Genomic DNA, 22,668 nt, shown 5'->3' on the forward strand with positions numbered 1-22,668 from the left:
GTGCGATATGTGTCTCATTACATTATTTGGGTAGTGAAAAATCCACTTCACCACCAGAAGAAATACTGGGTTTCTCTGCTGTGTTTGTAATTCATGTGTATCTGTAGCTTGATCAGCCTGTTTTTTCTAAGATAAGTTGTGTCAACACAATGGATGAAATTAGTCTGTACGCAAAGACCTGTAGCTCTTTTTGTTAGCTCTCCTAAGCAAATTCAGTTATTGCATTTGTATGCTATAGTCTGTTCCAGTTACAGTAGATTTGCCTACCACTGAGGTACAGTGAGATGCTTTTGGAATGAGATAACCATTTGTACAGTAGTTTGGGGTTTTTTAAGATCTCTGTTCAGTCAAAAGCATCTTTCAAAAACTTAAATACAGTTCACATAAAAGTAGTAGCTCTGTTCAGAAGATCAGTAAAATACAAGTACAAGATGTACAGGATTTGTATACCATTAAAACTAAATTCTATTGTTTAGGTTGGAGGGAGTACTTTAAAAGTTCTCCAACCACTTCCTTGTGCTGTAAGGGGAAAGGTGCTCTTAAAAAGTTTACTGTCGGTTTGTGTGTTCTTCACTCTACATTCAGCTGATATAAATACTATAATATTTACTGTAATTCTGTAAGATGTGGCAGTGAAATGGTTGTTTGTTAATTCTGGAGTCAATGCCAGTCAGCTTTAAATGGGTACCAGCCATTTGAGCTGGGAAGTAAGGGTAGCAGGCATGTGCCATTAGCTATGTTAGTCTGCTAGGTCACAGAGGTTTGGAGTGGAGGGAATATTTTTGGCATTACTTGACTACATTTTGATACTTTTATATGCTTTGGGACTTGAGCCCTCACCAAGCCTCTTCTATGACTTAGTCTTTTCATGTTGTACATGTTTTATGAAAGAGGCCTTGTAGCGAGGGTCTTTTTCTGTGGCATGGACTTTTCTTCTTGTAAAGTTTGGGAGGTAAAAGACCTTGACTGCACAAAAGCATCAAAGATTTATTCCTCACTGAAAATGATTGTCGATTTTGAACCACACTTGTATGGGTAAATACCACCCTTTTATGGTTCACAGAAGCAAAACTGAGGTGAAAAGTGATTCTTTACCAGGTTGGTTTTTATGTGTTGCCTTCCTGTATAAGCTATTACGCTCATTTGTGTTTGTGTAACAGAAGCGTTAGTTATCTCTGAGAAAAGCAGAGAGAAGTGGAGAATTTATCTCATAATTTCTCTGGGCTCCCAGCATGTTTAAATAATCTTGGCAGCAGGATGCCTCTTTGGCATTATTCCACCAAAAATCTGCTGTCTAGTAACCTGTTGTAATTCAGTCTTTTTGAAATTGCGGGGAGGATTGTTGAAAGAAGTGCTAAATGTATGCCAGCTGCTCCTGTGCTTAGGTGCTGTGAGTGTTCCATATGAAGAAGAAAATGCTATAGAGAGCAGTATTCACAGAAAGAATTTCCCTTTTTTTTTTTTTTTAATAATGTTTATGTAGCATATTTACATCAGTGTGCAAGGGAACCTGTGAGCTTTGGCTCATATCCAGAGCTAAGGAAAAAAATCCATTATGCACTTGGGAAGAATGTTGCATTTTAGTCTGCTCTGCAGCTGGAGGGCCCGCTCTCTCCCTCCCACCCTCTCTTATTTTAAAATGTACATTCTTTTAAGAGGGAATACTCAGATTATTTGATCATATTCCCTGCAATGAAGCTCTTTACTTGGAAATCTTAGGCTTTTGAAACTCTTCAGCAACAATATAGATGGGCTGGAGTCCTCAGCTTTTGGAGAATGTAAAGAAGTCCAAAGAACTTCCCTCTGAGTGCTTGTGAAAGAGCACATGACAACTCTCTACAGAAGATGCACTTTTGTTAGCAACACTGCATCTATGAGGACTAATGAACCAGAGTGGTCCAGGATGGAACTTGTACTCCAAGAAGATATGAAGACTGAGATTTTCCAGAAAATCTTATCATAGTTGTTTAGTCGTGATGGAGATATGTCAAAGCAGGTCTCATGTTTTTTGTGCTAAGGGGCAACAAGAGCTTTCTTTCCCTTAAGAAGGGAATATTTTGGACATGCAGACTGAATGACCATTAGAAGTAAAGCTTCTAAGGTTGAAAATTTACTTTGGCAAACTTTTTTTTTTTTAGTGCAACAGAAATATTGAACAACTGTGTATGTACAGGTTAGCCTGTCTTGATGCATTTGGAATGTTCTTAATTGGATGGGTTTAAAGGAGTTGTAGGGGGGTAAGAATCTGAATTTAAAATGGAAGTTTAAACAGGAGGAAGCATATTAGAGCACAGCTCCAGTGGTCCAGCTCCATTTTTGGGGGTTATAATTAGAATTCTTACTGGGAAGAGGAAGTAATAGAAGTGACTTTGTAGGTGTGTCATTATTAGCTTGGTGTACAGACAGAACACTTTGCTCTGTGCTGTGCAGTGTATAACAATCACGTTATCTCACCGAATGCTGGATTTTGCAAATACAATCCAGAGAGCAAAGCCAAACCAGTCTGCTCAAAGCAGCACCTGCATTCCAGTGGCTAGTGCAGATCATGTGATGGAAGTTATAACCCAGGTAAAATGTTAATCACTAAACTTGGCACAGTTAAAGCTTTTAATCTTTTATTGCAGTTTTCTAGGGAGAGGCAGGTTATGGACAACAGCCCAGAAAAACTGAAGAAGGAGTTAGAGGAAGAATTGCAGCTAAGTAGCGAAGACTTGCGTAGCCATGCCTGGTACCATGGACGTATTCCTCGGCAGGTATGTGGTCTTTGCATTGCTTAATGTCCTTTGAGTACTTATAGACAAGCATAATTGCACTAAAGTGCACTATACACATCTCTTGTATCTGCGTTAATTTAGTAGAAACATAATGCTTATTTGTGTGAAAGCTATGGTGTATTTATCACAGCTTGCCATAAAATGAGCCTGAGGAAGGATTCAGGGCAGACGATGAAAAACACAGATATTTCAGGACTTGTGTACACTGAACAAAGGCAGAAATTGAACTTAAGATTTATATGAGTATACTGTCACCACGTACTGTTCAGATACACTGACATTAATTTGGTTTGGTATCCTTAGCCAAAGTTAAAACGTTCTTGTTTATTTTCTTTCTTGCACTTAGAGTTTGGGGGAGGTGGGGGGAATAACAAACCCTGTGGGGAACAACAAACCCAAAAAACTACAAAATCTATGCAATAACGTAATTTTGATCCTTACAATCGTAGTTAAAAATACATTGAAACTGCCGCTGGACTGGAGCTTGGGTTCCAGGAGTGCCGGGAGCTCCCCCTGCAGGACCCCGTGCGGCTCCGGGCAGCGCTCGGGCCGCGCAGCAGCCGCGCACACTGCAGTTTAGGTTACTGCTAAATACCGAGTTCAGCGCATGAACGGACTAACTCGAAACAGAAAAACAGGATTTCTCTGACTCTTCCTTGTACTATGCACTATTCACAAAGAATGAAAATGAAAGCTTCTGTCACTTAGGTAATAATGAAAGGATAGTTTCTGGGGTCCTGCAGTAATAGATTCTAAACTTCAGTGTGACTGTCTGTTCACGTGATTTAAACTCTAAAATCCTGAGTCATTCATTTCCCTTCATGCTTTATTTTCTCCTGTCAAGCTGTAATAAATATATATGCAAAAGTTGGTCATGCTTCTGTCTGCTCAGCATTTTCTAAGAAGCCCCTCCAGATCTCTGCTGTGGGATGAGCTCTTAATTTTAGAATTAGAGTTGTCTTTCTTGTACCACATGCCATGCTTTGCATTGTATTTCTGGCTTTGTCTGTCCTCCCAGAGTAGCCAAATTATTCCTATGTTTAAGAATATTTTGTTGCAATGTGTTGTTTGTCTACTTGTTTTCTGATTTTGAAAGTATTTTTTTGGTATGACTTTTATTCCTCACAGGTAGCAGAAGACCTAGTTCAGAGAGATGGAGATTTTCTGATTAGGGATTCTCTCTCCAGTCCTGGGGACTTTGTTCTTACCTGTCAGTGGAAAAACACCTCTCAGCATTTTAAAATCAACAGAACAGTTCTAAGACTCAGTGAAGCCTACTGCCGTGTTCAGTATCAGCTTGAACTGGAAAGTTTCGACAGTATCCCCGGCTTAGTTAGATACTATGTTGGGAATCGCACAGCAGTATCAAAGCAGAGTGGAGCAATTATTTTTCAGCCTATCAACAGGACTGTGCCTCTCAGGTGTCTAGAAGAAAAGTATGGTGTAACTCCAGTCCGACAAAAAGAGCTGAGTATCTCTGAAGGAAAGCCAGAAACTGCAAAAAGACTGAGTCTTGGTGTATCCAGCATGCAATCCCCAGAGCAGAGCATACCCAGAGGAAATCTTTTGAGGTACTTTAATTTTGCTGTCCTTATGGAGGAGAATGTGGTAACTCTATGAGCTCCTGCTGTAGGTGATGTGAATTTTCACTCTGATTTTAGATGGAAGACTAGGCGTGAGGGTTTGCTGATTTTTAGGCCTGGATTTTTGAAACTTCCTGACGTTGTTAAGCAGATGCTAACTACTTTGTGGTTACGGGGCTTGATCTTGAGAAAATTTAAGCTACACTAAGGAGGTAAAATAAGTGGGAATAATGAAGCCATGACACAAGTGGCAAGGCTGCACACAGACTTCACTCATCATGTCACTCAGAGCATGCCCCAGGTTTATGGGGCGGCTCTTATCCCTGATATTTGCATTACAATAGTGACAAAATAGTGCTTCCTGAATGCCATTTGATTAGCCTAGCAAAATTAAGTAATTCTAGCAGACTGGTAAAAATTAGTGCAATAGTCAGATTCTGAAAATATCTTTAGAAAAACATCATATGCATCTGCAGTTCCAGAGGGATTAGTTGCTAACAATGATGATGGCTTTGGCTCTGGTTCTCCATCTGCAAGCTGATGCATGTTGGGGAGAGGGAAAGGATAATTCATTTGAAATCCACAGAGGGAGAGCAAATCTAGACTCTGGAAGCAAAACAGAAGTGCAGGTTTTCTTCAGTCACTTGGCAAATCTTGCTACTGCTTCAGAGAAGTCTTTCTTTCCATATTTGACTTCTGCAATAAAAATGCTAAGTGTGGGATAATGGATCATAATTTCAGTGTCCAAATCACATGTTTCATTAAAAAGTCTCAGTGTTCAAAGGAACATGCTCACAAGTGCTGCAGGATCACAAATACTATAGCCCATTTCATTGCTACCCCAGCAGCATGACGTACCTTTTATTCTTATAAGCTGCCCAAGTGAAAAGCTAACAATCCTTGTCCTGGTTATGATATATTCTGGCAATTAGGTATGTATGAGTGTTGGATATATTGATATGTTTTTGTTTGCACTTTTGTTTCCTGTAGAAACAAAGAAAAAAGTGGTAGCCAGCCAGCTAGTTTGGACCATGTTCTGGAGAAGAGATTCCCTCTAAAGACTCACCAGTCAGAGAGCTATCTGCTAATAGGTATGTTTTGGAATTAAATGTTTCACACTTAGAATCTGTGTGTTCCCGGGTAGTCTGTTAGGCTTCAGACCAAAGGGAGACTGAGAGTTCTGAGTACTGTATCCACTGCTATATTTAATGGCTGGCATAAGCTGTGTTAGCATACTGCTTGTTCTTTGAGTCACTGGAACAGGTTTTTTATTTACAATGCAACAGCTAGTTGAGTACCGTTAGCACACAACTCAGCAGGTTTCCACACTGAAAAAATGACAGCTACAGTTGGCATGAATATCCTTTTTGACAGCATTACGTTTTCTCACTTCTGCGTTACAAGAACCGACTTGTTTCACTCATGTGATTCTGACAGGTCTATTAAGTAGAAGTGGTGTTTCATGGAAATCCTGGTAACTGCTTTTTTTTAGGATAAAGTGTGCAGATGTAGTGTTCATCAGCAGAAGCACTACCATGGCTTTTGGAGTCAGTTCTGTCCTTCTGTCTCAATCTCTTTGTCCTCCCCCATCTCTTTTGGTATTCATTCCTTTTCAATACTTTCTCTGCTGTCTGGTTCCACTGCCTTCCTATAGTGATACAAGGTACACCACTGTTTGATCAGTTGTTGATCATGGCTTTTTCTTTCTCAGATTCTTCAGAGGTTTAAGCAATTGTTTCCAAAGAAACACAATGTATAAGGAATCTTGCAATGATTCATCTGTTCCCATGTGGACAGATTCTTGTGTTTGACTTCCAGGCCTGCTAGTAATTTAGAATACAGTAGCTGTTAAAATTTATAGTGCCTATTGTGGAAAGACTTTTCAAGACAAAGATAATATTAAGTATTTGTGAGTATATTGGGACTGTATTTTGATAGAGAGACAAATTTCTGTCCATCTGTAATTGAACTGATTATTCTATTCCAGTCCACTGCTGCAAAAACTTTTATTTTGGTACTGTAACAGTTAACCTGAAGAGTACTGCTGTGTGTTTTGTCATAGGGTCCTCCGATCAGGTTCTGGTCTCATATTGCTTAGGAGTGGCAACAGGCTGTGAATTGCAGATTTTGTTGTCTGCATACATGGAGAGTCAGCTGGAAACAAGCAGTAAAGTCCACATGATGCAACTGGCCACTTCACTGTAGATCCCAGCAAATGCACTGAAAATTGCAGATTGGGAATGGCTAATTCAGGGTTCAGTTGTTTATTGGATGCAGAGGTTTGCATATGCAATGAGTATAGGAGGAGGCATAAATACACGGAAGTATATGGATGTGTTTATCCAGCTCTTCAAATCATCTACTGTTTAGCAAAAAGATTAGCATCCCTGAAATTCATTCCTTCCATACCTCACTGCAGGTTCAGACTTGACTTTGGGAAGCTTTTCTTTCATCTCAAACTTGTCGTTCTCAGAAATGACTCATCTTTAGGTGGTGTGGCTGGAAGTTTCTGTTTTAACAACCTAGATCAGGTTACAAAGAAACCTCCTATTCCAAGCCATGGAGACTATCCAGCTCTGACAGTATAGCCTATTCATGCAGCAGGGATTGGAATTATTGTCAGCATTACCACAGAATAATATTATAGTGCAGCTGTTCTGTGTCTTTGTGATTTTGGGAGAATCATCAAGTGAATGGAATTTGATGGCTAGCTCCTTCCTCAAAATATAATTTCATGTACATTTTTGTGAGCAAATAATTTACATGATCTGACAATATTTTCCTCAGGAAAAAGCGTTAAGATATGAACCCTGGGATAGAAATCAGGAACTGTATATGTTTTTGCCTTCTGAACTATTGTTTTCCCCCTGCAGGTTCACGACGTCCATCTCAGTTGCCTGAAGCAGATGCAGACTCCTGTCCAAGCTCTCCTGCATTTAGAACAGGCAGTGAACCTTCTCTAAGCCCCACAGTTGTTCAGAAAGTCACCTCTGAGTCACAAGTAGGGGAGGCTCTGAGAGGATCAGACAGTCAGCTCTGTCCAAAGCCCCCACCTAAACCCAGCAAAGCACTCCTGATGAAGTGCCCAGATTCTCCTTTGGCTTCCCACAGTTCAGAAGAACACTATTGTGAACTCAGCCCTGCCAGAGATCCTGCATCAACAAAACAATATTTATGTCAGAAAAACAACTATGTGGAACATCTGACACGAAAGGAGAGGGGAACACACTCATTCAGGAACTCGGATACAAACTATTTGATCCTGGAAGATGACTCTCCAATGAACCCTGCAGATCCTTTAGAAGCTTCAACGGAGTTGGCTGAGGAAGACGGCATCTTTTCTGTACCTGTTTTTGAGACGGTGTCCAGTTTTAGACCAAATGATTTTGAATCCAAACTACTTCCTCCTGAAAACAAGCCATTGGAAACATCAATGTTAAGAAGAGTTAAGGAGCTTTTCACCAACAACAATCCAAAGATTATTGCACAGCATATTCTTAGGATGGACTGCAAGGTAAAAAAATCTCTTGCATGTTATGTTGTACAAGTTTAGACATTTTAAAGAAATGATTTGAAAAGATTGATAGGTAGATTTACAGCTGATGTAATAAATGTATTGCCTTGCTTGCAGGAATTTTTAGGTTGTGGGTTTGGAGGTTTTTTTGGTGCCTTTGTTTGAGGTTTTTGTGTGTGTGTGTGGTTGGTCGGTTGGTTGTGGGTTGTTTGGGTTTTTTTTTTTCCGCCATTTGAAGAACAAGAATATTAACAAACCCTTTGGACTAAAGGTCTCAGACCATTCTTGACTTTGGACTCAAATTCTCAGTGTTCCATACATCTTTTTAATCCCTGATCAGTTTCTGTATATCTGTGATTCAGCCTTTGTCCTATACGCAAGGAAGGGCTATCTATGCTGGAAACCACTGTGGAAAGAGCTACTCATGACAGGAAATAGCTAGTTAGTTTGCAAGAGTGAGGAGTAGCCAGACATTACCTGGTTGCCATATGGCTGGCCATAAGACATTCAATGGAACTAAATATGTTTAAACTTGTAAAACTAGCTGCTCTTCTAGTCTTTGTCTGAGTCTCTGCCTTACAGCTGGATAGGTGGTGTAGGAAAATAGCGATCAGGACTTCTGCACTTCTCTCCTTTGAGAGAACTGTATTGCTAGTGGAATTGTTTAGGAAGATATAAAACCACAAAGAACTATTTTTCACAATGTAGACTTTGTTCAGCTGTCAGGGCTTGGAGATCAGCTGTTGCATCAGTAATATGAAAAGACGGGAGAATTAATCTCCTTAAGAGGTGATGACTCTGTAATAAAAGAAATGCAACTGTAGTTGAACCTGCACCATGTTGCTGGTGATGCTGCTCCAGAAGAAATGTGTCTGTGGCACTTCCCTGGTGCTGCTGCCCGATTCCCAGAGCTCTGGGAAGGGGGTGGTGGGATGTGTGTCAGTCCCTGCCAGCTGCTGGGCTCCTGCCAACAGCCAGCACAGCTTTTCTCCTCACTACCACTGTTGGCTGCTGCCAAGTGAGGCTTCATGCAGACGTGGTGACTCAGAAATACTCGGCTCCACAACTGCTTGGTCTTTTCAGAAGTGAGAGACTGTGGATTCTTTACTGTTGTTCTAGGAGTAGGAACAGCATTCTCCAACATTTCAGTTCCAAAATTCACCTTTTCCTCCTTCAACCTAATAAGAATAACCAGAATGTGTTTTAATATATTGTTAAAAGAGCATGTTGCTTGAAAGCATTGGATATGCAACCCTTAGACAACTAGTAAGGGGTGTTATCTATCTATCTATCTCTCTCTCTCTCATATATATATATATATATTTAATTAGCTCATTTTTAGTGTCCTTATTTTAAATCCTGTAAAGTTTGGAATAGGGCCTAGGAAACTGGCCTGCTGCTATTTGTGTGGGAGCCTCTACCATTACTTAAGAGTCACTGGAGTGTTACAGATTTTTGGATTTTAGAGAAAGAACAGTAACTAGCTGGGACATGTAGAGAAGTCTATTTTATCTCCATCTCACAGTGCTGAGAGCCAATGACTGTAATTCGTTGGTAACTTGCTGTATGCAATTGCGAGTGATAAGAACTGCGTGATACAATGAGATTGGCATGTGAACTGGGCCAGAACAAACGCTTTGTACGCAGATCTGTGATAAGGCTGGAGTTTGTAGGTCTTCTCATGTGGCATCAGTAGCTCAGTTTGCCTTTTAAAGAATGACATTTCTAATAGCGACCGAAGCACCATATGGTGAGTGATGGAGTGAATATCTGCCACTTGCATGCCTGAGAGGGCTTTTTGTGATGAAGGATTAGCAATCAGTGTGTCTCCAGGGGCTTCGAATCACTCCTGCGTCTCTAGAAGTGAAACAGGTTTCTCTACAATGCTAAATGTTGTATGTCTTTTCATAACCAAGAAAGGGTGTATCAGAAATAGCAGGCTGATTGGTTTGTAAATGTCTCAACATACAGGCCTTAAACCAGCAGATAATCTTGCCTTACAGTATTAATGTGGTTTCGCTTGTAATTAGCATATATAATTGTTATTGATATAACCAGTAGCTAATTCTGTATGTTTAAAAAGGAAAGACAAATTGGTGAGGGTGTCAGTTTTCGCATACTGACTTAATTAGGCACTCACCATTCAGTGTCCTCCTTTAAGTCCTTTTACTAATTAACCTTTATGTGAGGGCCATGTGCTGTAATCAGAAACACTCTGAGCAGTCGTCTGTTTAGAAATAAGGCACCAAAGCAAATGGGTACACCTTGAAGGCCAAAGAGCTGTGCCACCCTGACAAGAACCAGGCCAAGAGAGCCCCACATTTCCTGGAGCTTGCATTATTAATTTCCTTCTGAAAGTGAAGGATAGAAGTTTGATAAAGCATTTTGGTCACAACTTTCTATATGTCTTCTGATGGCTCAATCACACACACAAAAATATTTTATTAGTCGTTTTATGTTATGCACTGAATGCGCATAAGTTAATCTAGTTTTTTCTTAGATGACTGTATTCTGATGTTGCATGCTCTGCACTTAGCTCTGTATGCCCTGCACTAACTTGGAGGACTTCTACATGGCTAGGTTTTGTTTTCTTTTTAAATAAGTTACGTTTCAAAACTCATGCACAAATTTTTGCATATCACAGGTAGCAAGGATACTAGAAGTTTCTGAAGAGATGAGGAGGATTATGGGAGTGAACTCTGGTCTTGAACTGATTACCTTGCCTTACGGGCATCAACTGCGCCTTGACCTAATTGAAAGGTAGATGTTCCTGTTACTCATTTCTAAGGCAGATGCCCAGATCAGAGCATTGCTAAATTGTACTCTACACTTCCTCAAAGAATGCTTTCCCGCACGTTTTCTGAACTCATGTGTACAGAAGATAATTTAGTGAGATGGTGTTTAACTTCTTTTTGCATAGGAGAAATTCCTTAAGGTGATGGATCAACTCCATACATGTAATACAGGGAAAGGGGAATTGCATTGAAAGCAGGGGCCTTAGAGCTGCTGAACACCCTCAGCTCTCCTTTCAGAGCTCAGTTAAACTAAAGCTCAGGGGACCTATAATCTAGCTGAGAATGTTTGTGGAAGAGATTGAAGGTAGTAGTCTAATGCAACTGGGGAAGAGGACAGAGGATCTAGTAAAATAAAAAGTGATCAGCAAAGCTTTCTGTGAAACCTCTGCATAAGGGGGAACAATTAGGGTCTTCTACCCTGATCTAGCTTTTCTGCTTCTCTGATTCAGATTTCAGTAGTTTGGTTGCTTGAAATTTAGGTGCAGAGGGCAAAGAGAATTGGGACAATTTTCCTTTACGTGTTCGTTCATTCATTGCTTGAGCAGAATTTTATATACCAGTAATGCTTTAGGAAAATTTATTAAAACAAAAATTCAAAGGCATTGTATATATATTGCATATAATGGCATTACTGCTCTCGATACAATTAAGTTGCTAAGTTTGCTGGCCACACCAAGATATTTAAATATATCTTTAAATTTATTTCCCTGAACATATGTACAGCATAATGTTATTATTAATTTAATAGTTTGTAACCGGTAGTCTGAATTGTTTCACTGGCAGGCATAATACCATGGCTATAGGAATAGCTGTGGATATCTTGGGTTGCACAGGAAATGTAGAAGATAGAGCCGCAACATTAAACAGGATCATCCAAGTGGCAGTGGAGCTGAAGGACTCACTGGGGGATTTATATGCATTTTCTGCCATTATGAAAGCACTGGAAATGCCACAGGTAAAAATCTGTTTGTCTTTACTTTCCAAAATATAGAGAAGTTTGGTTTATTTAATTTATGCAATTTCATCAAGACTAGAGAGATCATCAGAACAACAACCTTCTCATCAGCAGTGTACTTTTCCTGTGAATTGCTATAGTCAATAATTGGTATTCTGTTTTGTGTGAACAGGTCACTAGGTTAGAACAAACCTGGACCTCTCTAAGACATCGTTATACCCAGACTGCCATTATGTATGAAAAACGGCTGAAGCCGTTCAGCAAAGCTTTGCATGAAGGACAAGATGAGTGGAGCAGTGAGTATAGTGACACTGTTTTCTATTTAGCCTCTTAACTCTCCCATTGCTGATTTCCTGTATAGGCCTATGAGGCAGCTGCTATTTCAATAGGTGTGCACCATATATTAAAATGACTATGTGAACTTATATAATGCAGTATAAGACAATGAAACCAAAGGAGACTGTCTGCCATCCAAACATCAGTATGTACCCATGTGGAATTTAACATTCTGCGCAAACCCACCCTCCCTCTTTTTGGAGCATAAACTGAAATGCTCTGCGCCATCCCAAAGGCAGGCAAGGGGGAGAAAACATTTCTCTAAGAGAATGGGTAGAGAATAAATATGGTTTAGCCTCACAACATTTAATGACTCAGATTTGAAACCTGATTAAAATCTCTGTGCCACTGTCTAGTAATTCAGCAGAGCTTTCTCCTGTAGCAAATACAGTTTCCCAACACTAATTTGTCTTGGCCTTCTCCCCCAGCCAGTTCACTGGAAACTGGTAGGATGTGTAACTGAGGTAAGGAGCTAATTCAAAAGATGGCAAACAAAGAGTAGTTTCCAATTGTGAAACAAATATTGCAGTTACAATCTTCTTCAATTGGCACATTTTTAAATGTCTGTTATAATTTACTTGTTACTGTCTACACCAGAGACTGCCGGTGCGCCACAGAACATAACAGTGCCCCTGCTGATGCCTCTTGTTACCCTGATGGAGCGACAAGCCGTTGTTTTTGAAGGCATGGACCTGTGGGAAAGCAGTGACCAAAGCTGTGAAATAATGCTCAAGCACTTGGCCACAGCACGTCAAATAGCACAGAATGCAGAAATGTACAGCCTGACTGCAGAACAGATGCTGGAAGGTAGGGAGTGGGACAAACTGCTGCACATTAACAGTGTGTGGGATATGTCTGAAGAATAAAGTCTCCACCTAAGTCAGTGCAAGAAATTCTTCTCTTCTGTAGGAGTTGAGATAGTAGCAGATGTCCTGCAGGAAGCTCAAGGGCCAACAGTATTATTTAAAAGCTGACAATAAATTTGTCATCACTATAGTTCTCCAGTAAGCATTAGAGCACACATTTTTGCTAAACATAGTGCTGTTTGAGCAATTGAGATCTTGACCACTTGCAGCCAGAAAGCAACATGCTAATAATGTGACTTTGTTATTTTAAATTTGCAGTGAAAAAGCTGAAGGAGGAAAAAGGAGTGTAAGTATTTCTGCAGGCAGCACATGTACATCAGTAATTAAGATCAGGCTATAATGACAATTCTAGGTCATTAGAACTGAGCAAAGGATAGCCTGTCCCTGTGTCCCCACAGCCATTTGTGTGCCACTAGAATGTACAGATGGAAAGGATTTTCACTGTTTGACTAGCTTGTTAAAGTTGTGCAAAATGAGCCCAGTACACTAATGCTCCTCTTATTTGGATGGATGGAATGCAGTTTAAAAGCCCTTTCTTCTGAATAAAAAACTTGCTGATGGTGATATTGTTGTATTCTTTTTACTTACTAGGTTTCCAGCCAGATGAAGAGATGAGTGAAATCTTCAAGACAGAATTTCAAATGAGATTGCTCTGGGGCAGCAAAGGAGCACAAGTTAATCAAAATGAAAGATATGAGAAATTCAGCCAGATTTTAACTGCACTTTCCCGAAAACTGGAACCTCCTTCAGTGAAGCAGGTGGAACAATTAAGTATATAAGACTCTGTAAACACAATTTAAATTACATACTTGAAATAACCTTTTACTTTTCTTTTGGCGATTTGATACTGCACAAACTTCCCGCATTTCACAAGATGTTTAGAACTTTAAACTGCACAATGCACACTTGTTTTAAAACTACTGATTTCTCAACAAATTATTTATTTACTGTGTCACCAAGACATTTAATGATCCCTTTAAACAGATAGGTTATCCCTGTAAGATAGTCTTACAGCTTTCTGTATTTCCCTAGAGTTGCAATATTTTGATAATGCCTAGGAATAAGGGCATTGGCATCTTAATATTAAAATGTAGCAAATAGTGTAAATAAAATGATAGATTAAGTATGTGACATTGCAGAAAATTTATTGTATAATATTACTTTAATGAATATGAAACATTGTACATAGAATGGTAAATTAAACTGTATCTTTATGCAAAATAATTTGCAGATCGCAGAACTACTGCAGGTTGCAGAAATGATCCTTTATTTGTGACCACAACAGAATGCTCAAATATCACTGCACCTATGAAAGTAGAAAATTAGTTGTGTGTGTGTTGGGACAACTTACATTTTTTTTTCAAGACAGCATCTGTAGTATTTTGGCTTTTTCTGGAGCCTGCACAACAACTACGCTGCCAGGAATGAATGATAAAATGGCAAGAGCAAACAATCCAGATCATTAAAATGCTTTCAGGTATGAGTAAATGTGCGTGTATGTATATATTAAACTTGCTTCATTTACAAGGTCAATCACTTTGGTAAGTCGGATTTTTTTTTCCCTTGAATGAAGGCAAAACATAAGCTGTTAGCACTTTTCACGGAAAATCAGCGTGTATGGTGCTTATATAGTAAAGACTGCTTTAGCAGAGGTTAGAGCTCTATGTGCTCATTGTCAGGAAGCATACTTCTGGAGGGAGATGTTACTTGCAGCAACTGAAAGTATTTGAGTAGGCTAACAACAAAACTGACACCAACGTGGAATTATCTATTCCGCCCATCTACAATCACAGCAGAGGTTCTGCCACCATAACAAGAGATTACAGACCTCACGCTGTGAGTCTCCCTGTCAATCTTAACAGAAGACAAATAGGGAAGGCTAGTTACTTAGACCATGAAAAGATTTTTTTATTCCATGAAAATATTCTCAACAGAGAACACTATTTTTAAACAAAGCATTTAACATTTAGGAAATCAACTTGTGCACAAAAAAAGGATTAAAAATTACTGGAAAGTGTAAGATTCTTTAAGACAACTCACATTCAGAATTTTAGAATAAGTGATTTATAACTAGCTGTGCAAGTACAAATGTTTTTTCCCCCCTATCTTTAATAACCCTCATACAAGTTGCACTATCCCTCGTGAAAGCAACCTGCCTCCAAAGGAAGCAAATCCTGGTTTTGGAAAAACAAACAGTAGCGTGAAAAGAACATTTAGTCCTTTACCAGGAAGTGTTATTACTGACCTGCAAGGCTGTTAGCCAGGCAAACCACAGGCCCTTTAGCAGAAAATACACAGATCACATTTCCTCCTTTTCTCTAACTTTAAAATAAAAAAAGCACTAGATTTTAAAACAAAAACCAAAAAAACCCCAACAGCCCCCCAAAAAGACCCCAAACCCAAAAAACTACCTAAGTAGTTTTGTCAGTATTGAGTAATGTCACATTATTATATAAATAACCCTGTATACAAGCTCCAAAAATCTAAACTTTAGAGTTTAACAGCCCCCATAATACACTAGGTCAAGCTGTGTAATAGTGGTATACGTAACAAAAGGAAGAAACCTCTACGCAAGTCACTCAAATCAGTTTTACTGGTAGTACAGTTCCTAATAACACTGAAATTAAAAAGAATCCAGCACTGCTGCATCCAAATATTGCTTCAGACCCCAGAAAAACAGGATGTTTTGATTATTATTTCATTTCCCTGAACAGCAGGTGGCTGGGTCGATAAGCTTGCCTTGATACAAGTATCCCTCCCCCCAACATCTCTAGTCTAGTCTAATTCACCCTAATATCACCCTAATAAATCAGATATTATGTATTTTTTAATAGAACCACAAATGGGAGGCAAGACAACATAAGCAATAGGGGCACTGCAGACAACTATATTTACACGTATAAACATATCCAAATTTCAATTGTTTACAAGTAAAAGTGCACATAGATCATTACGAAGTATCACTCAAATTTCAACTGGTCCATACAATGAAGCGTCACCTGGAAATGGACTAGCACTGCAGTAATTAAAGTTGGAACTTCATAGCGGAAAAACTAAAAGACAGTTTCCATAAAAAATATTTTAAAAATATAAAGTCAAATGAAGAGATACACGTTTCAATGTATAAAATTCATCATGCACCATGTATCCAGTAAAGTAGAGCTCTAGAAAACACCTACCGTGGCTACCTCAGCAGCTGCAGCACTGTGAAAAGAGCTGAGACACAAAGCCCTTTGTGGGATACTGTAAGTGGTAGTGTTGGCAAACAACAGATTTAGGCACTCTAGTTTAAGGCAGCATTTGAATTGCAAGTGGTTGACTTCTGAAAACAGTCATTAGCTTGCAGTGGTGAATCTCTCTGGTGGTGTTCTGGTTTTTCAGTGCTCACAACAGGTTACTGAAGTGCTGAAGATGGACCACAGTTCTAGGAGTTTCTCTTGATTGCATTGTAGGCTAGAGCTGAGATATATTTTACTTCCCCAAAACAAGACAAATACATTATGGTCTCTTATCAGTTATGTCAAAAACTGGAATGTAATGATGGTTGCAGTGGTAGAGTTATAGCAGCATACATGGATACTGGGATGAAACTCTAGTGCTGAAGATATTTAAACAAAATGATCTGTTACAAAATAAGACAAGCAATGATGGCAAAGTGTTATGCAGACATGCCTGACTTGTCCTAGGCATGCAGGAGGAGGTTAAGGGCGAGCATGGAGGTGGCACAGGCAGATTGATAACTGACGTATGGCTCTAAATGACTGCCAATTAAAATGAGTTGGAAAATAACATAATTGAGATAGTCAGAACATAGCACAAGCTAAAATATAGTTTGTGCATCTGGGACAACCTAGGACAATGAAAATAAAGCAATTTTAGGAGCAGTAGCCTTTTTACTGTGGTAGTGGAACTCTCTTTTCCTGTACAAATTGAAGAATTTGTAATACATCCTTACCTATGTATGGAGGTGCTAAGATGTTAGTGACTAAATGTATGTCTGCATGCATTCATGCAACTAGCTCTTCCCCTTGGGCCTCCCAGTCTACTACCCCACACCCTCCCACCCCCCCAGCAGCTGCATGTAACCTCCTCCTTCAAGATCTCGCCCATTTTCTCAGAAACCCGCTTCAGGAACCTGCAGTCCAAGAGGAAAAAGAAAAGAACAAAGTTACTGAAGGCCTTTAGAAGACAGAGAAGCGTGCTCAGTTCTAACAGGCCAGTCTCAGTGGCTGTGCATTAGCCTTGTACTTAATTCCACAAACTCTCATTAGAAATACAAGCCACAGGTTTTAGATTAGATTTTTTTTTCCTAGTAATCAGGTAGTGCAATGTAGTTTCCAGTCCTCAGTGATTTAACAGTGAGGGAATTACTGTACATTTATGACCTTGATTTCACACTAAACATGACACAATTAAAAGACTTAGCTTACAGGCACATATGAAAAATATAAAATCATTCCCTTTTCAGGAGCAGAGAGAGGTTTCAGTAACACATTGAGCATTACACGTGGTCTCTTTTTTGTTTGTTCACGGTATCTAGAGTTAAAACAATGAATTTGTGTCCAATACACAACATTCTACATTACAAGTACTGAAAAGGAAGGAGAGAGGCAGGTCAGTGGACTTTCTGTCCTTCTTAATCATAATGTTTTTTCCTGAGTATTTTTCTTGAGCTTTCAGAATCAGAAAACATTTTCCTGTTTAAGAAGTGAAAGCTGCCAAGTATTTGCTACGGAAGGAAATTAAATAATTTTCAGTAACTGGGTTCAGTTAGTTACTACAGGAAAAACCCCTCTGTTTTAAGTATATAGTTTAAGTCATAAGTGGCAACGCTAAATCTGAGAGATCTTTAAAACTAAGTAATTTTTCAGTTCTCTATAAAAACAAAGTATGTTCTATAGAACAATCAGGAAACCTCGTCTTTTTCAGTGAAATAGCTGAATTGGATTTAGTGATTTTTTAAAGCAGGAACACAAAGTCAGTTAAACTGAGCAGAAGACTTTGGTCAAAATTACAGACCAGCGTAAGATGCATAATTTAATGTGGTCATCTCTGAAAAAAACTATGGCAAACTCACATTGCAAACAACAGACCATTGCTGACTTCTGATATTCAAACGTTTTCCATGAACCTGTGTAACTTACTGTTTTTCCACTATTTTCCCTGGGGAATGTACAACTGAAAGCTGCCAGTTTACTGTTAGATATAGGTTACTGCACCTTTGCTGTTTTTCTCTAGCGTTACATCTATATATGATGTTGGCACATAGCCTTCCTCTCCATTATGTCTTCGAGCTCTTGTCCACCCATCTCCTTTGTCCTCCTCAATAATGTACAAAATCTCCCCTTCTTTCATTGCTAGAGTGCCTTCGTTATGACCTGGGAAAAAACAAGAGGCAAAGAAGTCTCAATGTTCATTCAGAATTTCAAGTCATCTTTTTCCCATCTTTTTCCAAATTATATATAAATGGAAAGAACCAAAAATCTGTGCACAAGAACATATAGCCAAACAGGCTTACAGACAAAAACCTAGTTCAACTTGTAAAGCTGAATATTTGCCAGTAGCTGTATTAATATTTATTTTAGAACAGCACAAAAGTACTGCTCATGAATTACAGTGATTTATAAAATACCTCCAGTGATCTTGTGAGCAACTAGTTGCTCATACAACTTAATTTACTTTAAATCATTTCACCCGTCTTCTCTATAACAAATAATCCATATCTTACAGTCAAGTTGCCTTATACTGAAGGAATCACAGTGCATGTTGTTAATCTTACCATCAAATGGATATATTGCCTTGCAATGTCCTATCGCTGGTAATGGATCGTCATCTTCAAACTCATCATCAAACTCATTTGGATGTGCATGTTGCTGCGGTGGGCCTCGAACTTCCTGATTGGCATCATCCGTGTAACTCCCTTCAGGGCTATAATGCAAGGACAGAGGATGAGGACTCCTCAGAGTTCCGTATGCTAAAACTCAGAACATACAGGAACTGCAGAAAGGGTGATGACTGAATTCTGCTACAAAACAAACATAAATTTGACATACCTGTTTCTATAGAACTTGGAAAACTGGATAAGGCTTTTGCAATGGAGTAAGATAGCTTTAAAAGGTACTGCTATTTAACAAGTAGGTGTTTTGATAAGACTCGCTGTTTTTTAATGTTACCATAATGACATGAAGTGATGTCTAGAATTCAGAACCAGTAATACTTCCCTTTAGAAGGACATAAACTTTCAGTAGTTAAGTAACAACCATCGTCTACAGTTAATTGTAAAAGTGATGGACTGACTGTAGCGTAAGATATAAGCAGTAGAGATAGAATAGTGACCTCTCTCTGCCCTGTGTTACAAGGTGGTTGATATCACTGCTGTGCCGCCTGTCGCTTCTGGCCGCGACTTTACCTTCAACTTCAGAGAGCCAGGCCTTGGGGAAAAAAGACAAATATTGGTGTCAAATAAACCAATTCTAAACCAGTAAACACCGTTTAACAAATGCACTTAACTGCATGCAGTTTATTTGTCAGTACACAGCCACGCAGAGGCTGCATTCACATCTGAAAGCTCATAATTACTTCACATGAAGTATGAACCTATCCTATACTTCATACTAATGTTAAGGAAAAAGAATAATCTTCACTCGCATATGAACTTCAGAATAAGTGATTAATAAGACATTCTTCTAAACAGTTTACAGCTTTAATAATGTTCATCCTTATTCTAGCTAGATGAACACACTTGAAAATATGACACCTGACCAAAATGGTATCAGGAGTACTTTCTTAAATTGTTTTTCCGAGTGTTTTAACCCATAAAACAAACTACAATTTTACCACTCATTTACATTTTCCACAGAATTGTTTTAGAGTCTAACCTCATTCTTGTGTATTTCCATCCGAAGACGGTCCATGTTGCTCATAGTCTCAGTTAATTTTGGTTGCAAACTGCTCGGATCACCCATCTGGGGATTTTTCTCATAAACATCCTTCATTTTGATGAGAGCATCTCTGAAAATATACAAAACCCATCAATAAGTATAAAAATTACATTCATCTCCACTGATTCATTAAAATTAATGTTTATGTGTGAGGGATCCTGACCCACGTTTAGATACTACACACAGACATGAAGTACTACTGCTTCGCACACCACACCTCAATCTTTTTCCCATTCTGTCACCTCAGCACTTTGCCTTCCTTTCTTGTGTTGCACACAAGGACTCTGGCTGTTGACTCTTCTCTATCCAGTCTCAATACTGTTTCCCCATACTGCTTCTTATACACAACTCCCTAAATATTAATAGTGTTCTTCTCTAAGTTGCAGCCCTCTTGCTCAACAGACCTATGCACTGACTTCTTTTTTTATAATGCATGCTTTTAGATCCAATATTTCCTGTGCATGGACAGCATCAAAATGCATATTACAGTAATGCAGAAGGAAGCGCCGCTAACAGATCCTACATACAATAAACCATGAACCAAAAAATGCTTTCTAATAGCCTGGACTAGCAGCACTGTTGGCTTAGGTAGGGAACTTCAAAAGAAACAGACAGAGAAAGAATCACAACAAAACTCCAAAAAATGCACTCACTTTTGGTCTGTTTCCTTCTGTAGTTCTCTGTTGAGTTCATCAATTCTCTGTTGCAGTTTCTTGCGTCTTTGTTCTGGAGGGAGATGGCTGAAGTCTTCTAGTGCAGGGCCCTGCAAGTAGAAATACTATTGAACAAGCGACACGCACTATTAGGACAGCTGAACTGACATACCCACAGACGGACAGAGTTCACTGGAAGCAGGATGGACCTTCTGAAAACCTCTACTTGACACACAGCTCTATAAAGGGCCACAACAGAATAAATGCATGTTCTTGCTGCCAGATGGTACTCACTCATTCAAGGTTCTTTCTGCCTCCTGTAACAGTTGGCTCACCAATGTCAGTCAAAATTTGTAGACTTAATGATTTTTCTGAAAAGGTGAGCTAGGTACCTACTCTTGTATCCACTGCACTTAAAGCAGGTTTAGAAAGTACAGAATTTAATTACTACAGAGCAATTTCAGAAAAAAAAAAAAAATCTAAGATGTGTATATAACCATAACATATATATAACTGATTCTGTCTCTGGAGTGTGTATTCTATGGCGATTTGGATGCTATCAAAAGAAAAATACTACATTTTGGATCCTCATTCCACAGTAGTATTATAGTTCTCTCCTAGAAATTCAGCAATCTTACTCGCAAAGATACTGCAAAGTTCTTAGGAAGTTCTGATGCATTTTACCTCAAGTAAAACTAGTTCAGAGCACAGGAAAAGCCTTTATAACATTAACATTAAATTCATTAGTCTCAATGAAAACTTGCTCAAATATTCCAATTCATCTTTTTCATTATAAAAAATGACATTTCCATGGGGAAAACAACGTCCTCCTTTCAAACTTCTTAAATTTTTTATTAAACAACAACAAACCCAAAACAACAAAAAACCCCAAACACAAAACAAACAAACCCCACACCGCTTATTGTTATGAGTCCAAATCTGCAAAGGTTTGATTGCAAACTTGTGCCAAGATTATAAACAGGATGAAGGACCTGGGTGTGAAAAGCATGGGAAGACATTTTTACATATATTGTAACTTCATTATGAAAAGTCTTCCCCTCAGGGTGACAGACACAACTGGTGTTAAGAAGGAACACTGGTACATGTCTCACTAGCAGGGAGCTAAGTTACATTCTTTGTGTCCTCACTGCCTAAGAAAGTTGGTTTCAGCACAAGAAACCCACTTGCCCTCACAGTACCCCCTGTGGAGGCAAAACCAACTGGACAGCATTGATTCTGGCAAGAGGAAACTTGACAGTCAAGATGGTGCCACGAGCAGCCTTAGGCTCAGCTTCTTCTAATACCCCCTCTTCCTCTCAAGCTCCTCTTGCCCCTCAACTTTTTGGTTCTTTTGCACTTGTAAAATCATAATCTCGCTGCTTTTAAAGAAGAGTATACAACACAACACAAAAGGAGGGAAATCAAGATATGATGTTTCCAAAATAAAGCAGGAGTGTTTCTTTCTGGAGGAAAAAAAAATAATTAAAATCCTTTCAGGTGCTTTTACATACTACAAAGAAACAAAAAGACAATCACATCCTCTGAATCATTCTTCCTTACAGGACAGTTAAAACCAGCAATCATCAGAAGAACAGAGGTCTTTTCCTGAATTTTTACTGACTTACTCTGCAAAACAACGGTATTAATTAAGGTGTGGTTTTCATTTAATGTAACAGCTTTCTAATATTTCTAAGGATACAGGATCATCCTCCCCTGTGATGTTTTGGTTGAATTCAAAGGAGTGAATTTTGCAGTATTCAATACTTCTCCTTTGCACATTTTTTATAATCTTTTCATATACCTATTTTATGCTGCCTTATCCATTTCCCTGCAAAGAGAAATCACCAAGTATTTCCACCAAGACCAACTCGTGAATACTGGTCACCCCTAAAATTCAAAAATGACAGACTCAGTTGCAGCCAGATTGCAAGTCTAATTATTTTACATTAAGCATGGATGATTAAGAAGACTGTGCATATGAGTGGAAAATCTGAAGATGTATTTCAGCACCTGACTTAAAGCAGTTATGATATGGAAACACTGTCATAAGATTACTTTCATGCTATCTTAGCAGAAGTACAGCAGACAGATCAGCACACGGGCTTACCATCTTCACCGACCACTGCACAGTTCATTTGAAAACAGAAAGAAACGGGAAATTATTCACATGCAATGACCAGTTACAAAATGATTAATGCCTAAAAATGTATCTTTAAAAGATTACTTCATGATTAAAATTTTAATTTATAAA

The 22,668-nt window shown here is 38.9% G+C and overlaps 2 protein-coding genes across 12 annotated transcripts in view; one reads left to right on the forward strand and one right to left on the reverse strand.

The window, feature by feature from the left end:
* The window catches only part of BCAR3 (BCAR3 adaptor protein, NSP family member), a 108,698-nt gene extending 94,342 nt beyond the window's left edge, over nucleotides 1-14,356 (forward strand). For all 6 annotated transcript variants that reach the window (XM_065842318.2, XM_065842319.2, XM_071810411.1 and 3 more), the window contains 9 exons: nucleotides 2,625-2,753; nucleotides 3,903-4,345; nucleotides 5,348-5,448; nucleotides 7,231-7,871; nucleotides 10,516-10,631; nucleotides 11,450-11,621; nucleotides 11,794-11,917; nucleotides 12,555-12,764; nucleotides 13,415-14,356. In XM_065842318.2, the coding sequence (XP_065698390.1) occupies nucleotides 2,625-2,753; nucleotides 3,903-4,345; nucleotides 5,348-5,448; nucleotides 7,231-7,871; nucleotides 10,516-10,631; nucleotides 11,450-11,621; nucleotides 11,794-11,917; nucleotides 12,555-12,764; nucleotides 13,415-13,602 (2,124 nt within the window). In that variant the 3' untranslated portion in view covers nucleotides 13,603-14,356. The remainder of the gene's footprint in view (nucleotides 1-2,624; nucleotides 2,754-3,902; nucleotides 4,346-5,347; nucleotides 5,449-7,230; nucleotides 7,872-10,515; nucleotides 10,632-11,449; nucleotides 11,622-11,793; nucleotides 11,918-12,554; nucleotides 12,765-13,414) is intronic.
* Nucleotides 14,357-14,706: 350 nt separating this feature from the next.
* Nucleotides 14,707-22,668, reverse strand: part of FNBP1L (formin binding protein 1 like) — a 56,593-nt gene continuing 48,631 nt past the window's right edge. For 5 of the 6 annotated variants that reach the window (XM_071810418.1, XM_071810417.1, XM_071810415.1 and 2 more), the window contains 5 exons: nucleotides 20,418-20,527; nucleotides 19,702-19,834; nucleotides 19,160-19,254; nucleotides 18,603-18,751; nucleotides 16,965-18,201 (listed from right to left, as the gene is read on the reverse strand). In XM_071810418.1, the coding sequence (XP_071666519.1) occupies nucleotides 18,023-18,201; nucleotides 18,603-18,751; nucleotides 19,160-19,254; nucleotides 19,702-19,834; nucleotides 20,418-20,527 (666 nt within the window). In that variant the 3' untranslated portion in view covers nucleotides 16,965-18,022. The other variant, XM_071810416.1, reaches the window with a different exon arrangement.

Source organism: Patagioenas fasciata, chromosome 6 (genome assembly GCF_037038585.1).
Source record: "Patagioenas fasciata isolate bPatFas1 chromosome 6, bPatFas1.hap1, whole genome shotgun sequence".
NCBI lineage: Eukaryota > Metazoa > Chordata > Aves > Columbiformes > Columbidae > Patagioenas > Patagioenas fasciata.